Source organism: Phaethon lepturus, unplaced genomic scaffold (assembly GCF_000687285.1).
Source record: "Phaethon lepturus isolate BGI_N335 unplaced genomic scaffold, ASM68728v1 scaffold29675, whole genome shotgun sequence".
Taxonomy (NCBI): Eukaryota; Metazoa; Chordata; class Aves; order Phaethontiformes; family Phaethontidae; genus Phaethon; species Phaethon lepturus.
This window is the reverse complement of record NW_010543111.1, coordinates 1,920-11,974: the sequence shown is the minus strand read 5'-3', so window position 1 is coordinate 11,974 and position 10,055 is coordinate 1,920. Positions and strand designations below refer to the sequence as shown.

The 10,055-nt window shown below is 37.3% G+C and overlaps 1 protein-coding gene across 1 annotated transcript; it reads right to left on the bottom strand.

Annotated features, from left to right (window-relative positions):
* Nucleotides 1–1,236: 1,236 nt before the first annotated feature.
* On the bottom strand, nucleotides 1,237–8,843 carry MAT2B (methionine adenosyltransferase II, beta; the record flags this gene model as incomplete). The annotated part of the gene is made up of 6 exons (XM_010288256.1): nucleotides 1,237–2,127; nucleotides 3,137–3,250; nucleotides 4,191–4,384; nucleotides 7,174–7,326; nucleotides 7,623–7,737; nucleotides 8,649–8,843. Coding segments are annotated over 6 exons (942 nt in total), but the record flags the coding sequence as incomplete, so codon positions are not given.
* Between the last annotated feature and the right edge of the window lie 1,212 nt (nucleotides 8,844–10,055).

Here is a 10,055-nt window from a genome sequence, read left to right as displayed (position 1 = left end):
CAATGGAATAGCAAGTCTACTGTCAACCTCAGCGTCCTTCAAAATTTTTCTTCCTGTAGCTTTGATTATCCCCATCCTCCATTTTTCACATTGGTTTTAAATTTACTGTGATTTTTTTTAAATATGGTGTCAAATTTAATAAAAATTTAGGTGCCTGCAAGTGGAGGGGATGCACTTAGAATCTTCCTGATAGAGCACTGAGGCACAGGATGGCTCAGGCTCCTATTTTCAAGGCCTCCTGTATCATTTTTTGTGTGTACGTTTATCACACCCCCAAGGCAGCAGCATATTGACAGAGAAACACTGATCCAACCTAATCTAACACTGGGAATAGTTCATTGAATGGGGGGGGTGGGGGGGGGTGGGGAATCACTGAAAGGGCACACAGATTTCAAAAAAAAAATTGCAAATACTTATCATTCAGGTAAACAAATCCCGATGGTAAAGAACGAATCAACAACTGTTTCTCATGCTGGCAATATGTATTTATTGTCATTCTAGAGATAGATTACCATGTGTATATCAAGACTTCAGACTGAAAACAAATCGGGATTATGAACCCAGCATATGCCAGTTGGAAATTTAATGACTGAATGTAAAGCTGACCTTTAGAAGATCTTCAGTGGTCTATTTTTGTGTTGTTGTGTGTCCCCCCCGCTTTTTTTTTTTAATTAGAAGCTGAACATCTTCCCCTCACCCTGCATTTCAACCTCTAAAAAATAAATGATCATCAAATGCAGCTTTTCCTAGTTATACTAATGATCTGCTCGCAATCTCAGAACATTTATATTGTTGATTCTGCAACGTCCGAAGGAAGCTAATCTTTACAAACGATATTCTTCCTCCACTTTACCTGGCTACTGAGTCCAGCTTTAAGGACTAGGCTAAAGCAGATTAAAGATTTGCTTATATTAGGCTATTGCGGTTACATTATGGTGCAAATCTTCAACATATGCACTTTGCTGTTCCAGAACAAGGTACATCAGTGCAAGATCTGAGAGTCTGTGCAAAAGAAGCCACAGTGCTACGAATTCTTCAAATGCCTTCCGCTCCGTCTCACAGGTATTGACTAAAAACAATTTAGTTGTTCTTCCGCCCACTAATTTCACCAATCCCAAGTACTACCCAAAAGAAAGATGAAGATATTTCATGGTTTTATAAAAAAAAAAAAACAAACAAACAAAAAAAAAACCCACACCCAACTCTGAAAAAAAAAAAATCCTCCAACTGGAATCCCCCCTCCCCCCTCAAAAAAAACCCAAGTCAAAAGTATTTGTTCCCCACCCTCCCAACCATCTTATAGCTTTTTTATGTCACCATTAAAACAAATGCATACAACTTACTGTACAAATATGAAGCTGCAAGCATTCAAGTTACAGAACATTCTGAAAATATTTCAGGCATAAAAAGTACACTTGATAATTGCAAAAATAAAGTCTCACTCTTTTAAAAAACATTTTGATCAGCAAAACAAACATTTAACGATTCCTACTTCAGCTTAACTTCATAAGAATGCCACACCTTCCAAAGTTAAAAACAAAAAAACTCAAGATTTTTGGTGATAAAGTAACTGACCAGTCTTTTAATGAAGAGAAATGGTATATACAACAATGGCACAGACCTTAAAGCATCAACAACGTATTTCAGCCAAAAGTAATCTACAAGTGATCCGAGTCATTCTTAGCATCAAATGGTACTGATTACTAAGAACCATAATCCACTAGGAATAGACATTGAGTTAGACTGGTACGAATGGAAGGAAAAATCCATGACATCAAACAGGCTCAGTTTTTGTCACTGAACATTTTTTAGGCTAACAGTTTCACTAGTGCAAGACCATGTGTTTACCTGATTAAATGAAAACTCATAAATGTCACAATTTAAGAACACTCATACAAAACTATTTTTTCTTTTAAAAAAGTGCCACATACCATACTTTTCTAAAAAAGTTACAAACTAATGGAAGACTGTCTGTCTCCATCTCTTGTCAACAAGGAAAGGCCAAAGTGATTCTTTGATCCCAGCTCGAAATGGCGTTCGCTGACCTATCCCCAGCATCTCCAACTTGGAGCAGTCTAGCTGAGCATTCCTCGGACGAAGAGCACCCACAACTGGGCTATCAGTAATCTAAAAAATAAACAGAAAAAAAAACACCAAACAACCTACACACCAACAAGTAATCAGAAATGACAGTAAGGTATTTGTTCTTATATATGCTCATGTAGAAGTTTTCCTTCACAGCTTTCTATATAGGTACATTCCTCTCCTCTCTTCCATCTATTTTGTTGAGGGTTTTTGGTTTGTGAGTTTTTTTGTTTGTTTTATGGTTAACAACATAAGAGATGTCAGGCGGAGTTATCAAGTGTCTTAAGTTAAATCTTTCTCATTCAATTACTGCTCACCATTTACGCTTTTCTACATTTTATTCCAATTTTTACCTTAACGACTATAATCACAAGGTAAAAAATGCTCTTTGGGCAGAAAACGTTCAGACTAACTTTGAGTTCTCCATTCTTTTCTCTCCATCTTCCAAGCCAGATTTGAGTTCCAGCTTTTATTAATTCAAAAATCACTGGAGTTTATTTTGGATATAAATAAAATCTTATTTACATGTTATATTCTCACAACATTATCAAGTATGCCTTTAGGAGTAGTCCTACTTTCAAGTGTCAATAAAACTGCAGGACAGGTGTTTTAAGCAAAGCAAAAATTATTTGAAGTTCTTAAGTGCATGTATTCAAAAATAAATCTGGACATGGAAAAGTTCTTACAGATTCCTACCTTCAAGTTAATGTTCTGCTGATCTGTAAGCTTTTTGAGGACAAAAATACAACATAAAAAATACAGACTTACTCGTGACTAAGGGGAACCGTTCTGCAGAAATACCATTACACTACAGACTGCAAAACTGGTTACTGACTGATTGGGTAATTTTCATAATTCAGCAGATCAAAGCAGCTGTTGTTTTCCTGAGTTAGATACCAGACAGCATCCTCAGCATTACATGTGCTGTGCTAGACACACTCACACAGATCATCCTGAGGAAGAAGCTTACTTTTATAGCTAGCATGAGATGTACTGCTTGAAACGATAAAGTACCTCCATCTTTCTGCATGTCAAACAACACGTGACTTACTGGTCTCAAGTGACTGCTGGGAAGGTTGAAAGCATCTGCAATTGCACATGCCATTTCGTACTTAGTCATCTGTTCATTGCCAGACCAGTGAAATGTTCCTTTTACTGATGGGTCCTACAGAAGAAACAGGAAGCACAGGTGAAAAAAAGCAGCCAGCTAGCCCTCAGATTAGTTCCTGTGGAATAATTGTGCAGAAGAGTCTTCCAGCAAGATCCTGTCCTGAAAGGCATGTTACAGCACCTCACTGATGTTTAGGAAATGTCTCATGCATCTCCTGAGAACACCGGACGAGGGACTGAGACTGAAAATTCGTGTTGCGCATATCTGACCTGACTTTTCACGAACAGCTTATATTCTGTAGAATTAACAGGAGGGAAAGGAGCAAGCCGACCAAGCAACGTCAAATAGCTGGGGAGGAAGAACTGGGCTGTTCCATACTATTCACGTACTCAAAAACAGACGGAAAAGGCACCACAGACATTCTGAATGTTAAACTGCAAAGCGTGTACAAGTCCTGTCAAACAAATGATTGTTCCATGTCCACCACGTGTGCATGGTCCATGGCATGAAAAATAAAGATGGTTGGTTTTGTTACCTTGCATCGGCAGTAATCTGAAGGTGCTGTGGTGAATAAACACAATAAAATACTCAAGTCCAGTGGCTTTTTTTTGCCACCTCGGTGTTCTTAATACAATAACCAAGGGCATCTTTGAGAATGACATTCAACCACTATGGGTTTTTTTTTAAGTCCAAATGGCAATTCGGAAAAGGCATATTAGAGTAAGGTAGGTATTTGCATTTCTCGCCTGTATAGTACAGGACACATGACAATTTTCAGAAGGACCTGTCCCACTCACTTTTGTTTCAAACATCAGAATATCCACACACTGTCATGTAAAGATCCTGTAGTACTGCAGCTAGTTATTTCCTCCCTGCAGTGTTCCAGAAAAGCAAAGAATAATGCAGGTTATACACGGTTCTCAGTTGTTCAGAAACAAAGCCAAGAACTCAAACTGTTTCTACCTTGAAGAGGCTTGTTTCTTTAAATTCTTACCAGCATTCTCTTCTCTGCTAGTTGTCTGCAAACAGCTGCTACATCCTTGACATTAGTAGGAAATCTTTGTTGCCAGTGGTCCATGTTGGCAGATTTATTACTGAACTGCACTTTATCAAACATAACAGTCACAGCACTTTCCTCCAGTCTTTCTACCTCTCCATACAAGACAGGAATCCTAAGTACTGCAGCATCTAAAAAGAATATTTTAACAAGTATTAACATTGTTGTGAATAGGTATGAATGCTGTAGCATAACCTGAAAAGTGTTTTGGTAGCATTCAGAAATATGTTGGTGATATTAAGCATCTACAAATCACAAAGAAAATACAATTACTATGTTTGCCCTCAAAATACAATTTTAATTTATACCAACAAAACCAGTTTATAAACACTAACATTATATAAACTTAATTTCATTTATGCCATTGATTTCTGTGACGTTAACAAGCTTTCATTAACACTGCAAGTGAAAAAGGAAGGCCTATTTGGGTTAGAACAAAAGTTAAAAAACCATAACTGTATTATGCAGTTGCTCCAGCACTCCCCACCCTCCTTGGGTAAGAGCAAGAACAAAGATTCCCAGTGATCACAAATCACTGTATTCAGGCATCAGTTACAAAGATTTTTCACCCAGCGTGCAGACACTTCCTGCATAAACGAGGGTATTATTTACCAGAAGAAAAGAACCTTAGAATGATTAAAAAGCTTGACAAATAAGGAATAGGTTCACAGAATACAGTATTAAACGGTATTAGATTTCAAGACTGCAATTTGAGAAATTAAACGGTGAACAAGTGCAAAGAGAAGGCTATTTTATGAGGAAATACATCGTACTAGTGTGTATCAGTCATGAAGACTCAAAAGGCCTCTTCGAGGAGAAGTCCAAGAAGGCTATGACAAATTCATTAGAAGTAATACAGATATTTTTACTTAAAGGGAAAAAAGATAAAATCAGTCCTGAAATTAGAAGTGGAAGTCACCAAATCATTGCAATTCTTAAAGATTTGTAGGAGGATGCTACAGCTGTTACAAAGCCAAAAAGAAAAAGCTCACACACAAATTACTCTTACAGAAAAATAAACCAAAAGCAGTACTTGCACAGGAGAAACACACGCAATAAAACACCCAACGTGACACTGATTTCCCACTGCGGTAAAAACAGTTATTTGGTCACTCAGCAAATACGTTCTTCCTCTCCTTAAATACCGCTTGAAATGCCTCTTTTAAATATCTTTAGAAGTATTCATATTTGAGAAAAAGACTGCCTGCCTTTTGTTCTCAGAGAGCTATCTGAGACTTGGAAGAGCATAACCTTCACTACCAATGGTTCTGAAGACCTACTGCAAGTTTTTTGTTTTATAAGCACAAGTGCTAAATACAACTTGTATCCTCTCCAAATCAAAGTAAAATATATTTTTAAAAAATAAGCAAAACACCAAAGTATTAGTGGAGATTCTTGCATTATACAACAGAAGTGGACAAGGAAATTCTCCATGCAGCTACAGACATCTGACAGACTGAATTCTACCCTATACAATATTAGCAAATTAGTGGTTGGAAGACTAATACGTGTAAAATATTTATATTTGTATGAAACTACCGAATTGACATTTTCAAGCATCTTACTCTGCACGGTCTCAAAATTCCTTCTGCTAATTCCACTGCTACAACTCACTACTGCCTGACAGATCATGCTCAAAAAGGTTAGGAAACTGAAGTGCTGAGTTGGGGGAAGGACTGAGCAAGATACCCACACATACTTGAATTTGGTGCAGTCTGACCTTCATTCCCAATCTAGAAGAGGGAGCGAACAGCACCACAGTCAAATTCACAGATGATATTTAAGTAAGAGGTAGAGTGAATAGCTTCTTATTTAAATTGATTTTTACTGAAATAAGACTTTTCCTATCAAAGTGTTTTTCAAAAGTCTGTTTCTTACTAGTAATGACAAACCTATATTAAGGCCTATCATTTTCAAATACAGTATATATTCACTTACTGAAAGACCATCACACTAATTTATCAATTGTTCGATTCTCCGGTTAGTCAGAGCCGAATCACAGTGCTAGTACCATACTGACATATCAGAAGCCACTTCTGCAAGTGGACCAAGATTATTCTCTTAAAATACTTTGAGAAAAATGGAACTGCTTCTTTCCTTACAATCTGTGAACGGAAACTGGCAGCATACTAACCAGAAACAACCAAACCTCTTTTGTACAAGAAATAAGTTCTAAATGCAAAGAACCATGGTCAAGTCCCACGCTTTTTCCCTATATTATACAAACACAATTTAAAAAATTCTACGTAAGCCAATTTTCATTAGGAAAAGATTTAAATAAAAAAATTTAAAGATTATTTGCTTAAGGACAGAACTATGTTACTAATCCCTTTAGAAAGTGTTACAAGCAGGAATCTGATGTGTGTGGTAAGCTAAGGGGGTAAAAATAAAATGGGTGGCCGGATGGCTGATGTAATGAGAGCAAAACAGGCGATCAGCAAGTAAACCAAAAGAGTAACAACAAAAGCCTATGTTGATTTCATCTGCATTATTATTGAATTGGAAGTCTGTTTTTCCTTTTAAGTAAACATACATTTAGAACAGTTGCAATGCATCCCCCTAAATAACAGCAGCTATATATTAAGTGTGGTAAAGCTTGTGCCATTACAATATATTGATGGTGTATTTTATCTTTCCTTAGGTATACTTGATTCATAGTAGACAAAGGCTTGTGAACATACATCATCAGAGACTAGTAACACAAATGAAGGTCAGAACAACTAAGAAATAAAGCTTTAGTCAACCTATAAAAAAAGAGGAATCATTTATGAGCAAGGAGACTGACTCCTAATTACATTGTTTTCCAAATCTTGTTTCCATGGTCTTGCAACTTTACCACTGACTTATGAGTCTATCAAGCTAATATACAACTAAGTAAAAATAGAAAGCCTCTATTAAAAATGTGTGAGCATGTTCTTACCTTCATTATTTTCCAGGACTGCCTTTTCACCCTCTAGTTTGGTTTTACCATATAAATTCAAGGGATTTGGTACATCAGTCTCTTTGTAAGGAGGGCTTGTTCCATCAAATACATAGTCTGTACTAATGTAGATCAGAAACGCTCCAACTCCAGCTAGGAAGAAAGTGTTCATACATAGTCTATTTTAGTTCATGCCATGTTTGAAATCCCAAGAAACCTTTAAACAAGTCTCCAGAAGACTTCATCTTCTACCCCCATTCATTCCCTCTGCTTTGTCTGTTCACGGATCCTTCATGTGGACGTACATGCTACGCTTACAGGAAAGGGACTGACGGCACACTGATCACACAAGTGATATTCAGCACTTCAACTTAACTCACATTTATGTTCCTGTATAAATAAATGCAGTATTTTAACAAGAAACCAAACCCATTAGATGGGCTCCTTACCTGCCTCTTTTGCCAAGTTCCCTGAAGCAGCCACATTGAGCTGAGAAGCAGCATCTGGTTGTCTTTCTACAACATCTGGCCTTCTCTCAGCAGCGCAATGCACTACAACATGAGGCTGGAAATTAAAGACTGATTTTAAACAACAAACATTGTCAAGAGATTGCAGTCGCATCCTAACTCTAGCGATGGACTCCCTCAGGCAAAAAAGCATTTCACTACATTCTGAGAAGTAATAATAGTAGTAGTATAATTTTAATCACAGCATTCCGAGGATGTTTTCCTTAGGAAGTAAAACAGAACCATGCTGCATCAAGATACCAAAAAAAGGATAATTAAGTTTGCAATTCTGATCTTCACTAGCTTCGATTTTACAGCAAAACGGAAGTTGTTGGGGTTTTTTTGTTTTTAGCTCAGTATAATAACATAAAGTATAATTGTATACTATGTCTCTCTCTCTCTCACATACGTAATGGTAGTTGAAAACACATTAGCCAAATTATTTTTAGATAAGCCATTTGACAGCTTATTTGCCACATTCAGACTATTAACAAGATATTTAAAGCCATTTTACAGAATGGAACCCTGCATAAAGTATTTCAGGTTTTATATATTCCCCTTGCAAATCAGACTCAAAAGAAGTGAGCTTCTGACCGCACTGCACGCTAAACATGCGGTTACTGATGTTGTAGTCAAGTATTCTTCAACTTTGACATAGTAATGTGAAGCAGTTCTTTCAATAACTCACATTTATCTTTTTCTTTCAACTCTCACTGCAACTGCGCTGACAGGTACATCTGTTACCTGCAGCCCGTCTATGGTGATGATAGCAAAGCTCAGAACTATGTGTTTGCAGAGCAAACCGACACCCCAGATGTGGCAGAAAAGGCAGCCATGTCATTTTTCAGAGCCCTGCCCAAGCATTCATCCCACTAAAGCCACATGAACTCAGTATCAGAACAGCACTGCCAGCTGATGACAAGATGTATCAAGTATCCTATCCATCTACTTCATGCTCCAAAAACTTACCTGAAAATCATGGATAATGTCATGAACTGCAATAGAGTCCAGAAGATTAATCTGTTCAAATCTGGGCTGGGCTCTCCTGTATCCACAGCCAACTGCATTCCAATTATTTTCATTGAATTCCTTAAACACAGCTCTGCCAAGAAGTCCCGTAGCACCAGTAATCAAAACTCGCCTGCTGGGAATATCAACATCTTCCTAGAGAAACAAGAACAGGAAAAGTTTTCATTTATTACTGGGCTTTTTTCATAACTAGTATGGAAGGCTACAGCCAGTGCTACTGTATTAAATAGCTTTCCTTGTTACATGATTGTTCTTGGAGTGTCTTATGGAACACAAACATCTGGGAGCACTGATACTGCACCTAGTCAAGTATTTTAAACGTATTTTTGAAGGTAATGAAAACAAAACTTAAATGGGAAACTCATTTACTTCCCCAACAAGAGGGGAAAACGAACCAAACCATGAATGAAGACAGAATTTTAAGTTCATTCAAAATCTGATAACATTATGCAATTTGAAATGAGAGAAATAAATTATTTTGAAAATGGACCCAAATTATGTAACATTTAGGGTCCACATCCTGCAACAAGTAATTTTAGATAGACTCTGCCTGTTAAAGGCTGCAGCAATACAATATAACTCCCTGTAGGCCTACCTACAATGACTGTAAGAACTGAAGACTTCATTATTAAATAGAACAAGAGTTCATCATTATTCAACAGAACAGCCTAATAATAAGTAAAACCAAGATACAGCTCTCCTCTCAGTTTTACAAAGTGCATCTGAAAGCGATTTGATAATTTAAGCTCTCAAGCAAAACAACGTACTAAAGCTTTACTTCAGCTACTGCGTACTTCAGTACTTCACAGTTGTGTGCATCAGTTCACACCAAGTTCATTCCTCCTCACCCCTCACTAGACCATCGAGTTTCAAGACAGAAAACGTAAGATTCATGACTGTCTGTACAATCTTTATGTTACTATCATGCTTTTCTTCTGCATGTATCATGAACAAGAGGCTGCTAAGAGCAAAAATAAAAACATATCCCTACATGCCAGTACAGAACAAAACTTCAGGTGTGCAAAATCCCCAAGTCCTGGATTTCCTGACCACTTTATACATACACAAGGACAATTTGCGGTAATTGACTACAATTGCTTAAATGCTCTCTGCTGTCCAATTCAAATGGCCCAGTCACTGCTCAGCATTCTTACGTTTTCAGCATTGTAAGAGACTGCTGCTTTTTGATTGTGGCACAGGAAGCAACAGAAATTGCTTCCAAATTACTGTCCATCTGTCACCCTTAAAGTTAGAAAGCTTCTGTTCATAAGGGTATATGCAGAAGTGCATTATGGAAACAGCATATCCCAAAACAACTGCTTGAAGTTCCCAGCACACTGGGATTTT